General features: G+C 39.4%; 1 protein-coding gene across 27 annotated transcripts in view; it reads right to left on the bottom strand.

Annotated features, from left to right (window-relative positions):
* The window catches only part of NRXN3 (neurexin 3), a 942294-nt gene that overhangs the window by 232272 nt on the left and 683377 nt on the right, over nucleotides 1-26645 (bottom strand). For all 27 annotated transcript variants that reach the window (XM_074149382.1, XM_074149385.1, XM_074149386.1 and 24 more), the window contains one exon: nucleotides 17965-18146. In XM_074149382.1, coding sequence (XP_074005483.1) covers nucleotides 17965-18146 — 182 coding nt within the window. The remainder of the gene's footprint in view (nucleotides 1-17964; nucleotides 18147-26645) is intronic.

Here is a 26645-nt window from a genome sequence, read left to right as displayed (position 1 = left end):
TTCAGTCCAACCTGCATGGACAGCAGGTACTTCGTTCTAGTACACTTTTTATCTGCTCAGCCATTTGACTGAATATGATTGACCTCACTACAACCCGTGGAGAGTAACAAGATTCAAAAGGAAACCACTGTGACAGGGAAATGGCCCAATTATGCTGAGCCTCGCTTTTTCCCTGGCAAAACAGATTCAAAGCATAACACATCAAGACACAGAAGAAAGCAGGCGCCCAGCGATTGCTGTTGAAGGAGGAGAACAAAAAGATGGCAATTATTTTAATCATCTTCCAAGAGGTGGCAATAATGTTTCTTATAATTGCAAAGAGAAGCAGAAATGTCAATAGTTCCAACCAGCCTTTCTTTCTGAATGGAGCCTGAATCAGCTCTTCATTTAGGCTACTGAAGCATCAACTATTTTCCATTAAACTATACTTGGGTCAGTCTGCTCTTGTTGCACTCAGCTCAGATTGAAGTTGAGAGTGATAATTACCGTAAATTCACATCACACTTCTGGGGTGAATTTGTTTCGATTCGTTGATAGTATTTTCCCATGTATGTTTCCTTATATTTCCCTATTATTGCTACAGCGATAATTGTTGTTGAAGTAGGTTTTTCCAGTCTCCATTCCATGGGTTTTTATCTTTAAACATAACAGAGGTTTATTTATACCAATATAATAAAATATAACAACAGAGTTGTTTCCAAACAAATACAGAAACAGCCCAGTAAGACTAAAGGACAGATGGCACAGCAATTACTGGTTCTTTTGTCTTCAATTTCAATGGCACCTAGTGAGCAACAACCCGAGCTGGCACTAGAGCTTGAACTCCTCTGTCTTTTCCTCTGTGTGTGTGTGTACACACGCATGTGTGTGTACTGGGCTGGAATAGGAGTCTTATCTCTTAAACATCAGTCTGAAACTTGCATGCAAACTGATCATACGTGTTTCAAGGTATACTGTCCTCAGCAGAAGAACAAAAAGTACCAGTGAGGAAGAATGTATTTTTGTGCAATACTCTGCCTCGGGCTGGATACAGGGACTTAATTAAAAGGTTTGTGCACCCCGGCTCCTCTCATGCTGCATACAAGGCTCTTCCATAAATAGTTCCAGGACCAGTAAGTATCCTCCCTTCTACCATTTTCACAACTCCTGTGGCATTATAGGTGGACTGAACCAAAAAGCTGATACAATACAAGCGTATGTAATGAAGTTGGCACACAACAGGGAATTTTAAACCGAGCTTTTCTCTGTCTCCCAGTACTGTGTGTAGCCTGTTCTGGAGTTCCCAGCACATCACTTCATATTTCATTTTGATAGTTCAGTGTATCCCAGCCTGAGTGCTTGACCTGAAAATGTTTCAGACATGTTTCAGGTGAAACAGAAGGTTAATTACAAAGGCTGAAGCCATTAATGAAGGCTATCAATAATTAATGGGTTGGTCCACTACTCTCTTTTTCCATATCCAGAAGAATTTATAAGCCAATGACAGGTTTTTAGGGCTGATGACATCTCTTAGCAACTGTATTACTCTGGTTGTATGATTAGACCCCACAAGCAAAGTAGGAAAACCATCAAATACATTTTTAGACAGGAGACTTCTACAGAAAAATTCAAGGTGATGGAAGACAGAAGATGAAACTACTTCCCACCACCAAAACCTTCCTGACCACTGGGCATTGCAGTGGGCTCCGGTCTTGCATTTGAGTCACTGAGTGCTGCTGGTAACGAAGCACTGAATCATGGGGCACAGAAGGCTTTTACGTAGGATTTCCACTGTTTATAAAGAAAAGTTAAAATTTATCAGGTGTTGCTGTAAAGTAAATGTATCAGTCGAAGCAATATATGCATCCTAAGACAGTAAAGGCCCTGCCAGGTGTTTGCCACAGGTACTTTCAAATAATCATAGACAACTTTGAAAGATGTCAGAATATTAGCAGAGAAAATTATCCTCAGAAAAGGAAAGCATAGCTCCTATTAATTGTCCTCACATATATGAAATTTATTTCCCTTGCAAAATAAATCCATCATTAAAGAAAAATGTTTAATTAAGAATTATTAATAGAAACATGCCTTTTCAACAATTTATATTAAGATTTTATTACCATGTTAAAGATGAAAGCCTACTCAGTTGTGAAATCATCACTTACACAAAGTAGTAAAATCCTCATCACTTGTTAACTGTAGAGTAAGGGAAAAAGACTTTGGAAGTGCAACACAGAATCTGTCTTGAGAGGAAATAATGATTATCTTCATCTTTTCGTAGTCCAGCGTTCTTCATTACTGCTAGAAGCACAGTGTCTTTCAGTTGCCGTTTTTCAAAATTTCAAGATGCTTTAATCTTATTTGGGTTATCGTTTGCAGCATTACAGCTAAAATTTAACGTGTAACTTGGATGATTATAAGTTTTTTATATAGCATGAAATACCATAGTAGCCATTTTCCAATAAACCTGTAGACAATATTGTCATGAATTGGCAAAATGACATCATATTCTCCCCCACCCCCTGTAACTTAAAAATAATCTAAGCCTACCTAATCAACAAACCCTATTTTATGGGCACTATTTATCTTTCTACTTCTGAAAAATTTCTATTCCTTTTTACATCAGAAATCTGGAGAACAAACTTTATCTTTAATAACACTCTGCATGTTCTAATCCTCAGCTTTTATCCTCAGGAGACAACTTTCCCTGAGGTAATTCCACTACTTGGTTGTTCAGTGTAGCCTATAGACCATTGTCCAAGGCGAAGGCTTAGAGAAATTTTACAGAAGATACCCAACCATCACATTAATCTTATATCCCTTTTTATTCCACATTCCACTTTGAATAAGTTATTGCTTGCAGATACTTTTCTGTGACCTTTTGGGACTGTTTTACAACGTAATTCTGCTTCTTATAAAGCTTCAGGAAGGTCTGGACCATTTTGGATATTAACTTGCGCTTTTTCATCTATACTCTGTGTATACTGATTTAAATTTTTCTTCAGTTTGGCACCCTCCAATGATGCCACATGCCATGTCAATGAGCTCCCAAGGTTTGAAGGAATCCCCCAGCACTCCAAAACTGGGGACAGAAACTGACAATATGTTTGCAATAATAGAAAGATTACACTACACTCAGAAACATAGACTACCATGATATGGTATGCTTCTTCATGCTGGTCTTATCCATGCTGAGGTAATTCTGTCAGTCAAACACAAAGGACACAAGTAACAGAAATCTAACAACAAAACCTGCCAGGGTTGTTAGTGAGACATTATCGTTACAAACCTTCAGACCTAATATTGATCTCAGGGAAAATTCTCAAAAGAATAGTCTGTTTCTATCAAGAATAATCAAAGCACTTTTCTGAATGTCAGACAACAGAACTGTTTATATTAGTACAGTAAAGCATCCTTTAACCTTCAAACAGTATTCCTTCCATAATTTGCAAATTAATTCCAGGTCTTTTGAGGGTTTCTAAGTTCTTTTAAACCACTAAATTAGTATAGTTATGTTCAATGGCCTAATTTAAATTTGCTTAAAATCCAAGAGTCAGTATAAGTCATCCTTATAAAGACACCTTTCCAAGCACACCATCCATACTCTATTAACAAACAGCTCTGACATGGGACGGGAGGCAGGACACACAGATAAGTAGCATCACAAACCTGGCCAGCGTGAAACACATGCTGAACCTTTGAAGACTAAATTTACTGTCTTTAAGGCAGACACCTTTAGCTATCTTGACCTATTTCCACCCTCGTTTTCAAAAAAAAAAAAAAAAAAAAAAAAAGGCACTTTTACATTCAAAGCTCTTTTAGATTCTCCTCCTTTCTGCTAAGAAGAAAAAGACAGGGAGATTAGTTACCAATTATTGTTGTGGCAAAACAGACTCTGCTTGGGGAAATTAATTTATTACCAGTTAATATATTCTTACTTATTTACTTATTTGGTTAGTGAGAAATAAACAGACAAACATTAAAACATAGGCAAAACACTTCTCATCTCCCTTTCCTAGGCCAAACTTCACTCCTCTGCAGACTCCTCTCCTCCCCCTTTGCTATTCCCACAAGCTACACTCAGTCCCCTCAGTGAGGCAACAAATGTGCAAAAGGGGTGGAGGGTGGGGGTTACGGCCAGTACACACCAGATTCTCTCTGCTGCTCCTTCCTTCTTACACTGTTCCTCTGCTCCAGTGTGGGCTCCCCATAGGCCAGTTCCTTTGGGAATATCCATCTGCTCCAGCATGGGGTCTTCCAAGGGCTGCAGTGGATACCTGCTCTGCCAGGAAGAACCTCCTCCTTTCTCCTCCCACCTTGGTGTTACCTCTGCTGTTTATCACCCTTTCCCCCCCCACTTCCTCTTCTTGGCAGTTTCTGCCCTGTCTTGAACATGCTTTCACAGAGATGCCACCAGCTTGGCTGATGGACTTAGCTGTGCCCAGCTGAGTCTGGCATGGGGTAGCCCCTGATCTTGTCCCACAGAGGCCACCCTGCAGCTACCACCTTGCCACTTATCTCCAAAACATGGTTTTCCATATGTATGTCATGAAACAATCAGATGGCCACACAGCCCCCTCTCTTGCTTCTCCCAGCAGCATTTAAACAAGCTGCACTCACATATGTGGATACACCACACTTGCAGCGGATTATTTTTGCAGAGATTTGCCTGCTTATGCTCGAGTTCATAACGCTTCCTGTCATCTTTGGACCTAACTTATACACCCAAGACAGTGCAGTTTGATGGAGAAGTGGACCACAGGCTCTTTAGTCCAGGCAATATAAGCCAAAAGTCCCAAATTATTCAGCAAGTAATTTCTTTGTTCTCATTTTAAGTTAGCGACAAGAACAACTATTCTTCCTTACACTCTTCCATTTGGCAAAAACATAATTCCAGTGAAGACAGGCAATGCAACCAGGCACCACACTTGATAAAGACAGAAAGCAACAATCCAATCAGAGAGCACAGCCCTGCAGATAAACTCATCCTGCCCTGTATTTTCCTGGTTTCAGGTACTTATCACCTACTCCAATAGGCAGGAGGCATAAAGAATTTGTTCTAGTTGCACTACTGCCCACAAATCACATCAACGTTAAAAATTAACTTTTTAAAAAGCACTGAACAATGCCCAGCAGCTAAAGCTTTGAGGTCTTTGACTAGCTCAAATACATTCTTCAGACCTGGCCTTGCCCAGGTGATACAAATGACCTCCACATCCCCAGAACACTTACTGTACCAGCAGTTCTGGGAAAGGAGCAACGCAATTCATCCTCCCGGGAGAAGGGTGACTTTTGACACAGGATACCAAATGTAAAAGGCAAGAAGCTTCTGTAAGAAGCTAATCTATTTTTTTCTTTTGGCATCCCAGGAACCAGTGACTGTCATCAGTACTGCCACCTTCATGGGTAGCTCCAAATCAGGAACTTCTTTCAGTGAGCACTGGAGAGCATGCATGATGAGCCAAATTCTAGCACAACTCCATGAATGCTAGTAGAGGAATCATGCAGTCATAATATCATTATGGAAATCAAAATTTGCCTCAACAATAACAACAACGATATATTGAAGTCATTTAAAAACTAGAATTTGCCACTTTTGCTCAAGACCATGTTTTATTCAAAGAAGAAAGCAATGAGAATAGACACCATGTACATTTCACTGTATCAATATCAAGAAGTCTACTGGATTATCATCACTGGTCACAATGATGTGTGTCAGATTAAGACCAGCAGTTTTGTTGAGAATAATGAAAGAACCATGCAATATGTAAATGAAGTGGGCAAAAGAGCTCACATTCCTCCTTTTTGCCTATTTATACATTTTAAAAAGCAAAATACTCCTCCTCTGTGCCTCTATAAAGCTCTCATTTTCCTAGGTATTACTTCTTTTCACAGCCAGTTTTGTAACCTAAGCTTTTCATTAGGAATTTAAATGAGTCTGCTAGCAAATAGCTCTTGTGAGAGAAGGAGGATAGGAGTAGGGCAAGCAGGAAATGCATTGTGCAGCTGATGCCAAGGGATGCCAAGACATGGCCAAAGTAGATCAATATTGCATGCACTGCTTCAAAATGGTGTGCAACAAGGTATTACCCTCTGTCCCCAAAGAGCAGCGATCAACCTTCAGTGCAGCTGCTCACATTAAAGTGATGTCTTTTCAATTATCTCAAAGGCCAGATTTACCATGCTCTATTCACAAGTTCACAAGCCCATTAATAACCATCTTGGGAATCACTGAAAGGCTCCAGACTACATATCACATGATGTCCTCTCTGATACAGGTTTTATAAACTGAGCCAACATGTCATGTAATGTGTCAAAATGCTTATTTCCTAGACTGATAATAGGAAACCAAGGACAGACCCTCTCCCTTCTAACCTAGTGTTATCATTTAACACCAGCTGCCACTGCAAGCTGGAAAAACATCAGTGCTCAAAGAAAAGAATTACAGACACAAAGTGTTGAAGTTACGATGAAGAACAACACATTGGATGGGAACTTAAAGCCTTTGGTTGATGATATGTCTTTTAAACTGATCACACTAGTGCTGTAAAGGATTTTGAAACAAATGTGATTGGATGACATCTATGTGCAGATGTGCTGAGCTGGGTCTACACAGCCAACCAAGCTCAGCACCAAATGTAAGGTACAAAGATACCCAACGCAGCTTGCGAAGACCCAACTTGGGTCTATGACAAAGTAACAATGCTTATCTGGTGCCACAGCCCAGTGACTAAATCCTCCTGAACATAGCTGAACATTCAGGTGCAGTAGCAGTGAAATCTGCCTGCAGCTGCAACTTGTGGACTTGCGTGTTTGAATTTGTATTAGTCCTGGGATATCTTCATGATGTCCCATTGTGCTACTCAGATATCCCAGGAGACCTTGGAGGGATTGAGGGGGAGCTGCTGACACAAAACATCAGCAATACAATTCCTCTCTGTAAATACAGCTGACAGATAAACATCAAAACAAGAAAGGAGCTGAAGGACAATATTGGCACAAAACAAATGGAAGTTAAGCTGACACACATGAATACATATAGATTGGAAAATAAGTTAAACTTTAAAATTGTAGAAAAAAATTTGATTTTAGAACAGCATTTCAAGAGAAATAGCAGAAGCAGAAAACCAGAAGGGATGAGGTAGATCTGATACAGCCAGAAAAGAAGCAGCGATGGTCCAATTGCCTATGAAGGCAGGGTACGAGGACGCAGACAGTTCCCTCCCTATCTTGTGCTCCTCAACTAAAATGCACATCCAGCAACTCTGAACACCTCATCCATTTGTGAAGCTCCAAAACCAAACAACATTTTTTTCCCCCATCAGAAAGCCAGCACATCTTTGTTACACAGGAAACATTTAACACATCACAGGAAAATCTCTTCCATGTAAGAGAACAATGAACTAAAATTCCTCTTGTAAAACCCTCCTGAAACTGTAAGGGTGCAAAATCAAGTCTTAGTGGTGATAGAGGGCAGTAGTTCTGTAAAACTCTTATCTGAAGAAAGGTGCTGACAAGTCCCACGCTCACCAGGATGTTGGATGCTGTAGAGTCCAAGCTTACACACTCAACATGATCAGACTTCCTTCTTGAAATGACCAATCCTGCCCCAACTCTTCAATACACTTGTACACCATTGCCCAGAAAACAGCACCCAAAGGGAATCTCTACCTCTCCTTTGACATCCCTGTAGTTGCACTGCTTAATTACCTTTCAGCAAGTTCCAAGTTTTTTCCACATGTTGCCTGGCTCATTATATGAGCAGATCCAGTTGCCACTACTGGAATGCTGTATTAACTTCTCTGTTTTGTTGTAGAGATACGTTTACTTCAGTCTGCAATGCTGCAGCATGTGTTACCCACTTGAATTACGCCAAAAGATGATTGCCCATTGAGGGCCTAGTCTCTAAATATGTTTGGGATACAATATACCACCTACAAAAGGACAACCTGCAGATCTTTACAGAGAATGTAAAAACTGTTTTAGCAATGCACACAAAGACAGACTACATCCTTTTCCCTTAAGCAAGTAGGAAATGCCTGCAAAGTCAGAGGAGCTCATTCCTATCGCTAGTTAAAATAGGATAGTAGAAGCATGACGTAGTTCCCTACAGAACTGGTTAATCCCACCATCTCTTTAAGGCTGAGCAGCATCATGCTAAAGAGTTTTACATGATGCAAAACCTGAAAACCTGTGTGCGGTACTGGCTTTCAGATGAGATTGTCTAAAAATAATAGAATAAGAGAGACATGATAAGATGGCAAAGGAAGCCTAAGTCAGTATAAGATACTTTTCTTTATAACGCTTAATGATTTCTATTACCCAGCTTCCAGAAACTGCACTCCTGACATCAGTAATTGACAAGAATAAAGAATAAGCTAAAACAGGGACTGTGTGCACTGAAAGTAAATTTGGACAGTCAGAGTGAGTCATATACTTGGTTATCAGATACAGGCAAAACCATGCTCAGCTGATACTTTACAGTGGCCCAAATTACACCAGTTCTGTGAGGCAGTCAGTCAGTCTCATTCTGTAGGCTGCAAATTGCTTAAACAAAGCACCAGGAATTTAAATGTACCAGAAAAAAAGATATACCAAGATACTTAAGAGAACTTTCACACTACATAAGCTTTACTTCAACTGGGTTTCAGACTGTGTGTTTGCAGTCTCCCCCATCCCACTTCTTTTACATAAGGAGATGGAAGAAGAAAATGCCTGTAACGTATTTAACATAAAAGCCTTTCAAATCAGCAGGAAGCCTTCAGTTCAATCACACTTTATGTACTGAAAGGTTAACTAACAGAAGAGGCTTATTAGCACAAATAATACTACCTCAGCCTGAGATCCCAACAACACACAAGCTAAGTAAGTTCAGGCCCCATGAGCACTTAACTGGAGAGAAAAAAACAAACAACAACAAAAACACCACATACCACCTGCTGCTATAAAATCAGTCTGCAGATGTTGCGGGCAACAGCAGATGTTGCGGGCAACAGCAGCTTTCCAAGGGCATTACCCTTGCCCCACCTGTTGGTATTGAACCACTCCCTCAGGATGGAGAAGGAAGCACCATGAAGCCTTCTGACTTAAGAAGAGATGAACATTCAGAGCCAGCCAGCTCCAATTCTGAGGCTGTAACTCTAGTTACATCATTTAATCTCTAATGTTTCCGTTTTATCATTCTGTAAGGTTGTTCATGTGTACCTTTCAAAGAGATATTGGGATGTATTGTGATTGTATAGATGGTTTAAAATTAAATGCATGTGTATGTTTTAGGCATCATAACAACTGTTAAGGTAACGTTCCTGATGAAGAACTGCACTCCTTTCTTGAAAACTCATGGTCAGAGAAATTTGTAAGAACTTGGATATTAGATTTCTAGCCAAACTCCAGTTTAGTGCAATTTCTCTTCAAATTTGTCTCTGCAGTGTCCTAGTAGAACAGAAAAGGCAGCATTTTCTTTCATTTCTTATGTAAAACTGTGCAGGACTAGTCGTGTTCTCTAGAAGAGCTGATTTTCATCCCACAAACAGCTGCATATCAGTGATCAAGTCATCTTTTCCCTGCTCTGGGTTTTGAAATCCTCTAAAATTAAAGTCATAGTGCAAACAATGTGTAATGTTGTTGGGATGAGATCAAGCTTATATTTTGCTAGTAAGATTCAACAACATGTTCTTGTTTAAGATGTTCTTCCTAGAGGCTTAATAGAGAAACAATTAATTTCACTGTAGCTGATGTCGTATCAAAGAGTTGTTAACCTTTGATGAGAAGGTTACATCAGATACCAAGCCAAGGGTAAATTAAACTGACAATTGCCCTTGTTTAATTGCTTCTGAGTAGTACTCAGTATGTTTGAATGTGCAGTGAGTTATTATCATAGCCTGCTGCTATCCATTAACATGAAGATCAAGAATTTTATTTTACTTTTTTGATGCAACCATAGAGAAGGTGATAAAGGCTTTAATTACAAACAGATTTAATTTAGAATCTATTAGTGTAATTTATCCAAGCATACAGAAGTAAGATGGGTTGGTCTGAACAACCTTGTAAGTTTAATGTTTACTGTAAAAGACAAATATATATATTGCCAATTGCTACTAGAGTCTACAAATATAAAAGATTTTAGCCTCTTCAGAATGAACACTAAAAAGACCTCATGCTTATCTCCTTCAGGGTCTTGGATATTTCAAGAAAAGAACTTCATTGGAGATTGACCGTTTTTTTCTTTGACCCAGCTGGAAAAAAACCCCCACACTGCTTCACTTCTTTGTACATAGGACTTCAAAGAAAAACATTAAGAAGCCAAATCTCAATTTTCTCAGCATCAAAAAAGTCCCAGTATTTCCTCGTTTACTCACTCACTGACAAGACCATGTGACAAAATATGAAAATCCAAGTTACTAGTTCTGAAATACTAAGAGGAGGTACTGCAAAACAATAAAGGCAATTCAGCTCGTTTTACTGAAATTATGATATATAAGTCCTAGATGACATATTCTACATAAACATTATAGTCACAGGAGAGAGTAAAATAAATATTAAGCCAAACACAATATTTGTTTACATAGTGTACAAAAAGCAATAACATAACATTTATTGCCGTACAGGGTCTTTGGATAGATACTGTGAGATACTTTGAGATTTGATCATTTAACACCTAATAGCAATTTATAGAACAACAAATCCTATGACAAACCTTCACAAATTAAACAAGTTTTGAACTTCAGAATGTATTTTTAAACAGACGCTATATATTTAGGGACAAATCTCTCACATAGCAAGCCCATTAAGATTTTTGTTTCTAATTAGGAGAGTATTTTTTACTCCTGTACTTACCCTGTGTTACTAGGGTTTTTGCAAGATGAACAACACTAAGATGGGCATGTATTCTGAAAAAGATGATGTTAGTTCTGTCCACTGTAGCAAACCATGCTCTTATTAGTAAAAGTCTGCTTCCTTGGGGAAGCAGCAAAGCTCTCTCTTTCAATGGAAAATCAGCAAAGGTAGTGTATTTAGTTACCTGTATCTTTAAGCCAGGTTTCACAAAATTACCCATGCAACTTCCCATTGATTCTTCTCCCATCTCCTCCAATTCTTAATTTTCACTTTCCATTGTCCAGCTGAACTCAGCTGTTCTGCAGAGCCAAAGCTCCAAGATCATTTGTGACTCTAATCAGGCTAACTCGTGATCCAACTGGCAATTTTACCATTCATGCCAACGTTGCCCTACCAGCTCTTTCTTCCGTATCTCTAATTGGCTTTGCAACCTTCAATAACAGCAGCAAAGCACTAGGATCTATGCAGAACCAGTAGCTGAGTGAGGAGTTAATGAATCCCTGTATCAAAGCACCATGCTTCCACACTACCTGAATGGAGCTAGGCATCTAAAATCCATCATCTTTAGCCACAGGACACCAGCGCGCTATTTCCTGCACCGTTGCATTCAGCTACGTAGGTTCATTCATACACCTGGTACAGCCACTGGCAACAAAGCAGGGACTGAAGCTCAAAAGGTCATTGAGATAACTCGATGAGGCACAGGGCCAAATGGTGCCAGCCAAAAACAGGCACACTGGGGTGAGAAGCTCCTGAGCCTTCCAAGGTTTAGTTTCAACTCGTGATCTCCTACCACAGACTCTTTCCCAAGAGCTAGTAGATAAAAAATAGATGGACCATTCTTACGCACAATGTGAAATAGCTCAAATATATAAAAAAAAAGGAATTTTTAACCACCTTTTCAAAATAAAACCAGAAGTGGCAGTAACACATTTTAAAGCTCTTTTGAAAACTGAAGGTCCGTTTTCTTTCTTCAAATTAGTTTTCCTTTACTAATTCTTCAGTGCTCTAGGGAACAATAAACGCAGCATGCACAAACACATGGGACTTCATAGACCCAAAGAGTTTAGAAAAGGACAGGAAAAAACTGAGGGCATTTTGGGACAGGATTCTCGAGTGTTTAAACAGAACAATTCAATTAAAAAAATAAAAAAAACAGGATCTTTGAAAATTTTACACCAGCTGACAGAACAGCCACTGACGTGCATACCTCAAATTTCAGGCCCATTCAGATATAGCCTTTCACAGGCAAAATAATGATGCTGAAGTCTTAAACGATTTCTATGATTTTTTATTCTATAAACCTGACATAACTCGCAAGCGGTTATCTTATGCTCCACTTTCTGTGTGGATGCTCTGCATATAGTAGGCTCTTTCTACATTAAGTATTTTCAAAGTACTTGGTCAGGAACAGAGGCCCTCTTCCAGTTAAAGATTATGCATGACAGGTTGACCCCGGCCAGTAATTAAGCACCAACCCAGCTGCTTGTTCATTCACTCCCCCCTCAGCGGGACAGGGGAGAAAATCAGAAGGGTAAAAGTAAGCAAACCTGTGGATTGAGATAAAGACAGTTTAATAAGTGAAGCAAAACCTTGCAGCTTCCCTTTGGCTGGCAGATATAGAGCCACTTCCTGGTAAGGGGGGGCCTCAGCACACGTAACAGCCATAACCACCAGCATCCCCTCTTCCTTCCCATGCATTTTTGTTGCTGAGCACAACGTTTTCTGGTATGGAATGTCCCTTTGGTCGATTTGGATTAGCTGTCCCAGCTGTGTTCCTTTCTAAATTCTTGTGCATCTCCAGCCTACTCACTGACTTCTGAATTTACTGTGGTTAGTCTTTTAACTTACAAGATAGCCTTTAGGGTAATTTTACCATCCCTAGCCAAATATCTTCAATAATAAATCATGTGCACAAAAGATGTCATGATAGACAGGAAAAAAAGCCAAATGTAATACATATGAAGTACCAAGAAACTCATTCTTACAGCACACAACACACCTTGTTACACAGAGACAGCAAAAGGATTTGCATCTCTCAGTGGAATGTCTGTTATGCCTTTGGATAGGCCTTTTGTGAAGAAAATATCTTTCTTAGCCATACTACCAATACATTGGTCTTCTGCTCACTTTGTTAGCTTTTGGTATTTAAATTGCACATTAATCTTATTTTTTCAGCTATTTCTCCCCCTCGCCCAGAGAAGCCACAATTCCGGGCAGTTTTCTGTCCTCTTGCAAACAAATTATCAGAATCACAGAACGATATGGGGTTCAAAGGGACCTCTGGAGATCATCTAGTCCAACCCCCCTGCCAAAGCAGGTCCACCTACAGCAGGTCGCACACGAACTTGTCCAGGTGGGTTTTGAATGTCTCCAGAGAAGGAGACTCCACCACCTCTCTGGGCAGCCTGTTCCAATGCTCTGCCACCCTCAAAGTAAAGAAGTTCCTCCTCGTGTTTAGGTGGAACTTCTTCTATTCAAGTTTGTGCCTGTCACCTCTTGTCCTGTCACTGGGCACCACTGGAAAAAGACTGACTCCATCCTCTTGACACCCACCCTTTATAGGCATTGATCAGATCCCCCCGTCAGTCGTCTCTTCTCCAGACTACAAAAGACCCAAGTGCCTCAGCCTTCCCTCATAAGAGAGATGTTCTAGGCCCCTAATCATCTTTGTAGCCCTTTGCTGTACCCTCTCCAGCAGTTGCCTGTCCTTCTTGAACTGTGTAGCCCAGAACTGGACACAGTACTCCAGGTGGGGCCTCACCAGGGCAGAGTAGAGGGGGAGGATAATTCAAGCAATCCAAAAATTTACCAGTCATCAACTAGAAATTACTTTTCCTTTTAAGGAAAAGTAGTAACTGACTGTATACATGCTGTTAATCTGCTTCAATGTTGATTAACACAGGCGCACTTAAATCATCTTAAATCAACATAAAGAACCAGAGTACAATTAAGATGCAAGCCTCAGCTGAAGATGACTGCCATCCTAAGCAAAAAGGAAGATGTGACTTACAACTTACATTAATAAATGTAAATAATTATAGAAAGGAGATAAACACTTGTGATGCGCTCTATGTGATCTTCAGAACCCATCTGCAATGCAGTAGCTCAACGCTTGTTAGAGTGTGCCCTAAGCTACCCATCGTGGCTAGGGGACAGTACCACCACGCCACTCCTTGTGGTGCCAGCACTGTCTGGCCCACACAGCTAAATGGAAACCTGCTCCATTGCACATAGTGGAGGTTCTGCTGGCGACATAAGATAATTTTCAAGGTGCTGCAGTGTGCATATATATATATATACACACACATATATATATGTCACACATGATTGCATGTTGTAAATCACAAAATAGTTGTGGTAGTGTAAGGTGAACAAACATTCAACCACAACTCATACATGTATTTTTTTATTTTTTTAAGCATCCATTGTGGAAGGCAATTTTTTGGTACAGGTTTGGACTTGGGTCTTTGAATGAATTGTCAGGGGGAAAAAATAATCTCATAAGGAGGGACTTGGTGCTATAACAACACTCTCCATGTGCTACAGTCTGTTCACAAAAACACCTCATGCTTCATATATGACACTGATCTGAATGGTATGCCATGTATTTTTGCAGGGCAGCCAGCTTATACTTCATTGTAAATCAGGAGGGAAAATAGTTTCAGAGGCTGTAATTTTTTGTCATATAAAACAGGCGCCTCAGTCAATAAATTTCCACAATGTCTGAAAGACTCATAATTAAAAAATGAATCCAAACAGAACAACCATAAATTAAACAAGCAAATATGTAACTTGTTAATAAGGTTGGTTTGTGTTTTGTTGTGGGTTTTTTTTTTTTACTTTGAATTTTACGAATAGAAAGAGACTATAAAGAAAACTCCACAACATAAATGATATTCAAAAAGCAGGCAAACTATTAAAAAGTTTCCTTAGCAGAGTATGAGCACTTTTACAATCTTTAAAATAGCATCAGATCTTGATAAGCCATAGCATATACTATAACTTTTGGATAAAGTTTTAGTTTAGTGATGTCTATTAGAAAAAACGATCACCAGGTGGCTTTTGTCACCTGTTATCACCAACAGAACACACAGGGAATTGTGAGGAAGTCAGAATCCAGTACATAACATCCAAAATAAAGTCTATGACTAGAATATCCAGAAAGGCCCCAGAAGAAGAGATCGCTCCAATATTCATGCAGGAAAATCCCTGCCACTTTTATTATTAAATATAATTGCTCCTGAAGTCAAGTTGCTAAACAAGCATAAAAGAAATTACATTAACATTGGTCTTCCCTGTTTTAATGTCTATTTTCCATTTCTCCTACAACTTGCTTTATTGCTTAAGTATTTGCATTTTTTAATCTTTATTTTATTATCAATTCAATCTGCTTTCATAGCTCTGATCTGCAAATTTATTTTTCCCATATTTCTATTATAATTTGATCCTCGCTGCCTTGTTTTTCTTGACACTTGAAAATGGCCTAATGGAAGAACGTTTTGAAGAAAGGAAGACGGAGAGATTCTTTGAACATGACAGCACAAAGTACGTGGTAGTTTTCAGTCATTTACAGAAGATCTTGGTCTCATGGAAAGCTTGCATGCATTTTGATAAGTAAGAGGTCCTATATGGTCTTGCATTTTAAATGTCATTTCAAGACGTGCCTTTCATTTGTGATTTTGACTTTTTCCAAAATTATCCTGATGTAAGCTCACTTCTGTGACTTTCAACCATAAACCAGAGGTAACAAAGTCTTACAAACATTCAAGAAGGCAACAACACTTTAAAAAGTTCCCTTCAACTTTTCTATTGCGTATAACAGCATGAGTTTCAGACTACTTTCTTTATCTGAACATTTAGGTAGAGTCAGTGATATGTATGATGAACAGTAATACCATACCCAGAAGAGCACAGCAGCATGCCTTTGCTCCTCATGAATGACTCACAAATCCTCCTAATCCACCCTGACCACAAAAGAACAAGAGAAATTAAAGCTGAACGAGTTCTATATTTGCTGCTAGTGAACATCTTCAGGGATAAAACTGGCCAAACTACACAGGAAGCGGTCAACAGAACTTTTAGCATTAATATCAGCCACAATTAATAGCTTTGATTTAGATACCCAAAATAATCTGAAACTAGCATCATGCCATTCAGAGTAGTTCAAACAAAATGTATCGGCAGAAAGCAGAAAAAACTTTCATTCCTTTCCAAAACTGACTGGGATAGAGAAAGTCATGAACGTTTTTTGTTTGTTCGTTTGTTTTTTAAATGAACATTTACACTTCAGGTTCAATTTGTTTGATTTGTTTCAATCTATCCAGCAATCTATCTTAAAAAAGATCACTCATTAAAAAGTTCATTTAGAATAATTTTTCAGGGTAGAGTTGATAATATTCGAGACCAAGTTACAGAGAAAACTATGTGCCTTCACCACTAATGCCAGAAAGATTCATTGTGCAAGTTCTTATCTTAATGCAGGATCAAAGTTTCCTTGTTGCTACTTGTGTTCATTTCCCCCCTTCCTTCCACTGAGTACCACAAAGAAGAGCCTGACTTCCATTTTCTATGTAACATCCCATTAGGGAGCCAAGAGCAACAAGATCCCATCTTAGACTTTTTTTTTTCTAAGACTGAACAAACTCATAATCTCTGCATCTCTGCAAATTCATATCTCTGCACCTCTCCTCACATGTTATATTGTTCTCCAGTTGATAGCATTTTTACACACAATGTATTGCAACATCTGAAGAACAGACATTCTCTTACTCAGTCATATCCAACCCCTTTTGCTTAATGCGAGTTACAGAATTAAAACCCATTAGGCTTAACATTGTTCACTTTTATGAAGTCTTCTGGCATTCTTTTGGTTTGTTTTTAAGAAAGGAAGAAAGGGCAATAAGAAAATGCTAGAATTTGATCTCACTTTCATTCCAGCATGAAACACAAACCAAATATTTCGATATATCACAAAATGAAAGAAACCAGCATTGGTGACAGTCTAATGGCTCAAGGCCATATTCTAGCTCATTCAAATGAATCTAAATTTTACAGGACAATTCAAAATAAAACCACTTAGAATGCTAACAATGAGTACTACCTTGACCCTTGTTTCAGAACCACCCTGCAATATAGTCAGTGCTTCAACACGATTCTGAACATGGCAAATTCCAACAGCAGATTCAGACCCTCAGTCATTCACATTAGGTCTGTATTTTGGCCCCTGGCATTCCTCCTGTTCACTTACATCTTCAAGTTCCAGTGAAATGTCAACAACTCCTCAGCTCATTCAAAACCTGCAATTGGCCTATTCCCCTTCCATTGTGAATTAACATACAAGACATTGGAAATAATCTGAGCACCAAATAACATGACGAGCTTCTACCTGCCGTAAATTTCTTGGCTACTTTTTTTTTTTTTTTACAGAGGAAAAACAAAGCAAACAACTCCCCCTCCCCGCAAAGCATCATATAAAATAACAAACTCCAAAACTTTCCAGCCCTAGTGTTCTCATTTTCTCAAACAATTCAAGTTTCCCTAAAGCCGTCTTCGTTCCAGTTTCCCTACTTTACCATTTGCTCTCACAATAAAGCCTATTTTCTCCTTGCAAATTCATATTGTGCTAACAACGTTAAATTCTTAAATCTTGCTAAAGCAAGCACCAGTTATATCAGCTTGAGGATCTGCTCAGTTCTCACTTAACTTCCTCAGTGAGGAAAAAAACCCCACCTTATCACTCCATTTCATTCTTTGTCTTCTGAGAATAGTAAAACTCTCCTCCATAAATTCAGCTATATTAATCACTGTGCGTATACCACAGTAGATTAACACTGCCTCAAAATATTTCTACATTTTTTTAATAAACTCTATTGCTATTGAATGTCGTATGGCTTGCTTTTTTTTTCCCCTCGGTTTGGTGTCTCCCCCACTTTCTTCTGGCACCAATACTTGGTTCCCTGTGCATCTGATTCAGTAATTCTACAAAACCCTAAAGAACTACCTAAGGCAGGTTAATTTGATGAGTGCTGGAGATATAGAAAGTGCAGAGTATGACACATACTATTTTATAGTAACAGCTTTCTTCAAATGCGTATTCAGTTAACAGAAACCCAGGTCTGGCATAGACATGGGCCTATCTATACTCACTATGTGCAGCTGCAGAAAGTCACCGAGCCCAGGGGCACTGTCAATCCGAACAAGAATGCCATCCTTCACTGTTGTGCTGAAGCCCACAGCAAGACGGTCTGTCCTTGTGCTTGGTCTGTCATTCGCTGGCCAGGTGTACAGGATGAGACCACCGCTCTTCCCAAATATATATGTGGCGCCAGCTGCAAAACACAAAACCAAAGAAAAAAGTGTTACCCATTTCATTTATTTACTTGCCAACTCTGGTAACAACGTTATGACTTCCAAGAGGAATATAAGCAAGCATACGCTTTCATTAGTTAAAGGGTGAAATTAATACCTCCTGCTGGCCAGGCTACTAATAACACAAGACAGCAAGAAAATTAATTTAAAGAGGTGGTGTTGGAAATATGTATTTCCACACTCAATCAGGTAAGAGAAGACGACAACACATAATAAAATTCTTCTATTTCACGACATCATGATCTCTCTCTGATATTGGAATCAATTCCATATTTTTTATAAGACACATGAAATGGTGCTTTAGACTGCCCTCTCCAACTTCTCACATGTGTTCTTCTTGTATAAAACTGTAAGTTTTCCTTTGCAGAGCAATGGCTCTGCAATGCTAGATACTTTTTCTGACGGAAGGAGATATGAAGGTGAAATAACATTTTATCAGACAAAACATATCTGTTCCTTCGCCATTAGCCTTGCACCATTAGACTCAGTAACAAACAGCGTAATCCCCTCCTTCTGGAAAGTTCATCCTTCAGATAAGCACGGACTCAAGATTCACAAACATATCAGGAGAGTAATCTAAATGCACATGTATGTAATTCAGAACATCCTCATCTTCCTACACACATCACAGCAAGGGAACTACAAACAAACAAGCAGGTTTCCTCTTAAGGTATATATCATTCAAGAAATTTCTTCTGTATACTACCTGATGAAGTACATTTTATTAGTTCCTCAATAAAGACAAGTAGCATTTAAGATAAGTGAAGAGCTTATCATGAATGAATGATTTCATTAGTGCTAATATCCCAGACAATGCCAGATAGGACACTGCTGTTGGGAAAAAAAAAACAAGTCACACCTGTTTCAGAAGCATGGGATTCAATGGGAAGATTTTTCAGCTCTCCTTGGGGCTGGGCTTGTCTTCAGCTGAAGACTATTCACACACAGGGGGAGACTATCCCTTGCTCAATGCTTCCTAAGAATTTTGGATATCTAATCCACATATTTCCGGCATCGTTCATCTTTACAGTAAGCCTGAGAATTTGTTCCTTGACCTTATTTTTAAGGACAACACCAAACCTCTCCAAAGCTGAACACTGTCCTCCCACATACACGAGGGCCATCTGAGCTGAGCAAGACAGACACGCAAGTGACGAATTATTGTTGCAGATGAAGAAGCTGAGAAGCAGAAGCATTTGGAGTTCACATTCTCACTTGTACTCAACACTCCGAGTTAGAAGCAGTATTTTATAACTCACTAGTCATAAAATCAGCCTCTAAGCTTCTTGGAAAATATGGCTAAAATTGCTGTCCTAGACCCAAACCTACAGGCAGGACAGCAACAACACTTCTGAATGCTTCAGCCACTTACTGCATCTCATTTTCTGAGCAGTATTACAACGGGCCACAAGCCACAGAATAGTAAGCAAAAATAACCAGCTCCCATAACTGCATCAGGGATGAAATATCTGTACAAAGTACAGGCAACGTACTGGGTACATTTTGTAGCCTGAGTGAAACTACAAATAATGATTTTATTTTTTTTTCCCCCACTATATACCAATCAGTAACAGGTATCAAGCAATCCCAAACAGAATAAATGTAATTAAATACAAAAACAGGTGGGGTCATATATGCATAACTTCTACATTTGCCTGCAAAGTTGCTGCTCCACTAAAGCTCTTTATGACCTCAATTCCAAATAAATACTACATATTGGTAGAAATAACTGGTACACTTCAGCCTCGCTTAAGAGGTTTCCTCTAGACATTTCAACACACATTACCAAAACAGACATCTAAAACTCAGGCACACAGAAGGGAAATGATTTGTGAACAGCTGACTCAATGACAGAGTGAAAATGAATTCACGTTTCTTTCCTTCCAGGTCTGTGCATACCCACCAGAACATGCCCAGTAAATTCAAACAAATGTGTCTGAAATCAGGGTTAGGTAGGAAATCTCACTCATAATTCTGACTTAACAAAAGAGCACATTGGCATACTGGAACTGTGCACATATCATTTCAGTTCCAGAAAGATTAATTTTACAGACTGAACTCTAACTCCTCATTCAGCTTTGAACTCAAAACGGAGGGTGCACAACTACTGAAATATATGTAGAAAGGGGTTTTGTTTGTCTCTTTAAACACATCCCCAACAGTACCTGTAATCTCTTGGTTAGAGAGCTAGTTAGAGGTGACCAGCTAGTGAATTATCTATGGCTTCCTCCCATCCACAGGTATATCTACTGCCCACTATAAACTACATTAAGAATATCCACCCTGTGTTTACCAGTTTGGTCTAAAAGTTGTGTGTATTGTATTACAGACTAAAACAAGGCACAGCAACAAGTAAAACAAGATGAGCTCACTCATTGTTGATGGCTTCATAGGTTAAAACCCACTCTCCAAAACTATTCTCACTTGAATTGCAAGTTCACCTCTTTCTCTTTCTATTGGTTATCAGCAGCAAAGACAAGCTTGGAAGAGAGTTCTTTGCTATTTATGAAGACATGATTTCTTTGCCTCTCTGAGAACTATTTGGCTGCAGGTAGAGTATGTCAGTGCTCCATGAGCGCCAATTAGAACCAATTATGTCTTCATAGGCCTGTCATAGGACTTAACTGCTTAACAGAACTCATTTTCTCCTCACAGAAGATAGATTTTTTGCTTCTAGGCCTAACTTGAAGATAGTCAGTACTTTGGGTTTGTGCACAAAGATCATTCAGATGCAACAACCAGAGCTCAGACTAACCTGTTAACTGAAGCCTGGTGGCCAGCAATTGTTTCCTTATTGTCCAGGTCAGAATTATCTGCATAATAATAGACAGGCCACTTGTTTGTTGGATATATCAATGTCCCTTCCCTTCCTCCCCTTTTTGAGGGTATACAGGATACCCATTGCCTTGTTTAGAAAGAGATGGTGTATTAACGTTGCACCAGTACCACTTCTTTCCCCCAAAGTACAAACAAAATAGTCACTCCAGTCTGAAAACACAAGGTGCAGACATCAAGTAAAAGCAGAAGAGGAAGGATAACAAGAGTTACTACCACACTGCAATCATGTTAAAAAAACCAAACCAACCAAACAAACCCCAACCAAAACAATACAAGCCACCAAGACCACAAAACCCCAAAACACAACACAAACAAGCTTGATTTAAATGCTTCTATTTGACTGCAGCAACCACAAGTTTATAGAGTTTAAAACTCCAAGAGAATTGATCAAGACAAACAGTATAATTACAACCCTAAACTTCAAGAAAGGAGATTTCAGCTTCACCAGAACTTGACGAGGCCTGAAAACTCTGAGTGGCCTTGTTTTAAGCTGCTGTGAGCGACTGGGTTGGACTAGTTTACCTCCAAAGATCCCTTCTGATCTAAAATCAGTAACTATCCTTTCTTTGTGGTCTTGCAGAGAATTGTAGACTAATTATTGAAGAACTCAGTTAAGAAAAAAAGCTGATAAAATGTAAGTCTGTTCCACTTGAGATCTTCTTATTGCACCTAAGCTTTGTCACAGACCTCTTTATTACATAAGAGCACACATTTTTTTCAAGACACTTTCTATTCAAGACAGACAATGGATAACACACCATTAATGAGCAGCCACTTGATATTTAGTTTTTCCTCATTGTTCAAGGTTTAGTTATATATGTCCTTTAATAAATACAACCCCGACTGTGCCCTGAAAATAGAGAAGTCTGAGGGACTGATTAATTCCATTTTATTTATTGTTACAGTGCTTCACCACTTCAACTACATAGCACTAACTTCAGCGTATACTGTGCAAAAAAAGAAGAAAAAAAAATAAAATCAAAGATATGAGCGCATAAAATTATTTCCCCAGTCACCTATGAGAAATCCCATTTCTCAAAGTGCCCTGGGCCAGATTTACTGTACCGACACGTAAAAACAAATGAGAACAGAATATGTTCAACTAGTCTACTAGGATGCTGCACATGGTCAGCATTGGGAGCTCAGAGAAGTGAAGAAATATACAGCGAGGGAACAATCCCTACAGATTCATGCTACTAGGACGCCACCACATGTTTAGTGTACACAAAGCTTATAAACTCATAAGCTTGTGGTTTGGCAGAGTGGTAATTGACTTTTCCCAGAAGTGACTTAACTTTTAACTATAGCTTACAATTTTGGTGTTTAGAGATCTAGAAATCAGAGAGATGAATATGTTGCAACACACATGACAATACTGTTCTTTTAAATCTGTATATCTAATCTTAGGCAAATTATGTATCTGCTAGCTATGTTCATGGACAGAACTGTTTGATTATTTAGTTTTAGTCAAAACAAAATAGTTTGAGGCAAACACTCCTCACAGAAAATTCCTAACAGAGAAGTTACAAGCAATGTTTTAAGCCACAGGAAATAAAGCCTCCTAGTCAGTTGTGCTGAGAAACATCTATTTGAATTTGGCACCACCACCTATAATTCTAAATCAGTTATCACTTTTTCCTCATCATTGCTTAAGACTTCAAAAACCTGTCTTAAGGAAGAGTATCATTCAATCAACATAGTACAACTGCAGCAGCTATATCCCGCCTAAAACTAATCCTGTAAAGCAGTAGAAAACAAGTCTGTCACACCTGCACAAGATATAACTTCTTTTGTGCCCTAGGGATCCTGTGAACCTCCCCATATTAAATATTCTATTGCAGACTCTCTATTTGCATTTACTAAGCCATCAACAGTCCATTTTGCCTCAGCTACAGCACAACACATACACTCACTTCACAGCAGCCAGGAAAATGCAACATTTGACATGTATTATAGCAATGGTTACCATTTGAAGGGTTAACTGCAGCAACTGTGCACTGGGACCTAAGTATGAGTTGAACGTACCATGAATGCCACAGTTCAGACTTTAACACCTAAAAAAGTACTTTTAAGATTAAAATTATAAGGAACCCAGGCCAATTTAAAAGCTACAATAATTACCTGAGTTAACACAGCAAAATTTATGACCAGGGTCCCACATCCCTTTGTGACAACATTGTCGCAGCAAAACAATTTCAACTAGGGTAATCTCACTTGATTAGTTTTATTGACAATTAACATAAACTTTTAATTACTGATTCAGGCATTGGGAAACAAAGACAACAAACAATTAAACAAACGCTTAGGGAAAATACCTTTCCTTCCCCTTCCCCAAGGCCAACTGCAGTTCACCAGCTCCCCTCCTCCCCTCCCTCTGGGCTGTAGTGAGACGACAGGCAGTGCAGGAGGTGGGGGTCAGCGCACAGAGGTTTCTTTCTGCCATTCCGCTATTCTTTCTTACTTTCTGTGCTCCAGCATAGGCCCCAGTCCCCCAGAAGTACCCCTGCTCCTGTGCGGGTCCCTCCCTCCACAGGCCCCAGTCCCTCAGAGGTGTCCCTGCTCCTCTGTGTGTTCCTCCACTGGCCCCAATCCCCTCAAAGGCATCCCGGCTCCTCTGTGTGTTCCTCCAGTGGCTCCAGTTCCTCAGGGGTGTCCCTGCTCTGGCACGGGTCACCTACAAGTCCAATACCTTCAAGGGTGGCCCTGCCCTGGGCTGCAGTCCCCTCAGAGGCATGCCTCATCCAACACAGTGTGTCTCCAGCACGTACCCACCAATGTCCCCTTCCACGTGCCTCTCCCTGAACCTTCTTCTGTGCCCCCTCGCATGCCTCCTCCCTTTGTGCATCCTCCTATGAATCCTCCCATACTACCTCCTGCCCCCAGGGGCTACGGCCCTTTCTTAGACTCCCAGCAGCAGCACCACCTTGCTCCTCTGGCAGGTTGAAGTTGTGGCTTACTCCAGTACTTCTGATGAGTCTCTTGGGGTACTTCATATGCTGGTGTAAAGGTCCTACCATGTTTATTAATAATCATAACCTTCTGATTTCTAACAAGAAGCCATCAGTTCAACTACAGGATAATTTGTGATGGTGGCATTTTGCTCTTCTGTCTTGGCAGGAAACTGAAATTCAGGTTATTTTCACAAAGTTATAGGATGGAATCAGTAATTGTACGTGACCACAGATAGTTACATGAGCAAAGCAAGACCAAATTCATATCAGGAAGGAAACCTTGGTAGCACCTGTAATTAGCAACTCTTTAATCAGCAGCCCTTTAAAGGGGCAATTAAAGAATTAAGACCTGGTATTTTATGCAGACATTCAAAAATTCCCATAAAGTCTCAATAAGAAAAGGCAGAAGGTTTGACAAATTCACAGAAATATGAAAGAATAAGTAATGGTGACCCTTGTCTCATTGTACCTGGACCAGGTGGTTCATTTGCTATTTCCCCCACCAGAAAAGGCACTAATAAAGAAATGCAAGTTAGACAAAATAGTGGCATGAAAGCAAGTGAGAAGAGATCAGGTATACGTCTGCAGAAACTCGGTAAGGAGATGAAACTTGTTGCAGCAGGAAGCATCATTATTTAGTCACATAATGAAAATGCAGTTTCCAAAACCATGGTATTATATATACACATATGCTATATATATATACTCTGCCCTAGCAAGTGGAGGTGAACAAAGTAACAAAGCAGAGCTGCTAAAACCAATTCCTATTCTAATAGAAGCCTCTGATAAAATAGATTGGAGATTTTGCCTGAAATCTGATCAGATTAATCTGGTCACTGCCCCAAAGATTAAAGTCTCTCCCATATGTTCACAACTTAAGGTAAACTGCGTATTTGACCACTCAGTGTCCAATCAGAGAAACAACACTGGTATAGCTCTTCAGGCTTTAACTCAATCAGACAGTTCAACATCTTATTTATTTATGCTTGCTACAGTCTTGAGGGAAAGTGAGCCATGCTTTGAACATCAGCTCTAAGGAGGAGTTAAAAAATACACATTGCACAAACCAGAAAAGAGCACCAGGACTTTCAAATATTGCTCCCCAAAAGTTTATCCCATGGCAACACAGACAATAAAATATCAGTTGTTACCTGTACACTGTCAAAAGCAAGTGCATTGGCCAAGTGAAAATGAAGCTTCTGACAGTTGTTTTTCCAACTTAACCCCTTCTGGACACATCAGACAGACCATGCAGGCTGAGCAACCCCAAATTAGTTCTAAGTGAATTTCTTAAGAGTTAAAAAACTGAAAGAGTGACAAAAGAATATTTTGAGGACAAAGAAATGCAACAGTGTCCATATGTATTAAGAAAAATAGTGGTGAAAATAGGTAAAGTTTTTACCTAGCTTTGCAGTATACTCCCGAATAGCATGGGTGATTTGTCTGACTATTAATTTCTTGAAATCATTTGAAGTGGGTCAACTCTAGGTGTGCTGGAACAGTTGCGCTGTCTAGAGATGACCTAACAGACGTTTCACATTTCCAGCTTCTGTGATTTTTTTTTTTTTTAAAATTACTCCTATGCGTGTTGCCCACTAAATGCACTGCATACGTTTCTTTGCCTCGCTATTACACTAGATGTATGATAACATTTCCAGCTACCACTATCAAACAAATTAAGAATGGAGAAGAAAAAGATCAAGCGAGAAGCGATCTGACTGAATTTCAGATTAATATATGGTTTTCAGATTAAAAGAAAGACACTGACAGCACTAGTACCAAGGGGCGTGCCAGCCCCATTCCTTTTGCCCTTCCCTATTTACCAAGGCATCAGTCTTGACAGCAACTATTTTTCCTTCTCCAGTTATAAGCTGTCATCCAGTTACCCTCAGTCTTAAACTTCAGCTACATTGTTATCCTAATCGTTATTTTACTCCTCCTCTTCCTATCTCACTTCATGTCACACTAAATAAAAAAAGTTCTTAGACAAAAGAATGAATCAGGATTCAGGAGACAAAAAATAAGTTAGACATTGATACACACTCCCTTGCCTTCAAGCATATATGCCAATGTTCTTACAGCATATGGAATGATCTGCAATATCAGGTTATCCCAGGGATGCCTTTGCATTACTGTCACTTGATCACACATATCAAGAAATAGAAGCCTAGTCAAAACTGAGTATTATCAACCAGAAACAGCCTACCTCCTCATTCTCCTAAAGACCTACTCTCTGGCGCTTGCATGCCTCTGTGCCCCAGTTGCTGCTTTTCCCACATTCTGAGTTTAAAAGGTCTATTACCTATTAATACAAACACGTGCTTGATTAAAAAAAAAAAAAAAAGTGGGGGGAGGGAGGTTGAAAAAGATTACAGAGGATCTAATCATCATTATCTGGCTGACTCAACCATTCCATCACAGGAACCTTCCTAGGAGAAAACAAATGGAGACTTGCTACTTTTTATGGCATGACAACATCCTTGTATTTATCAAGAGCTTTAAATTGACTAAGAATGAAGAAAACTTAAAGCCCTGAAAAATGCAAAGCTTGCAGTCTAATCCTCTAAAAAAAGCATGCTTCCATGCTTAAAGGGAGTTTTCCTGAAGTAGCTCTTTTTCCTTTCAGGATGCTCTTCTCTTGACAAACCCTCTGAGACCCAGATTGAAAGC

Source organism: Numenius arquata, chromosome 6 (genome assembly GCF_964106895.1).
Source record: "Numenius arquata chromosome 6, bNumArq3.hap1.1, whole genome shotgun sequence".
Lineage (NCBI taxonomy): Eukaryota > Metazoa > Chordata > Aves > Charadriiformes > Scolopacidae > Numenius > Numenius arquata.
The sequence above is the reverse complement of the archived record's forward strand: the minus strand, read 5'-3'. Positions and strand labels throughout refer to the sequence as shown.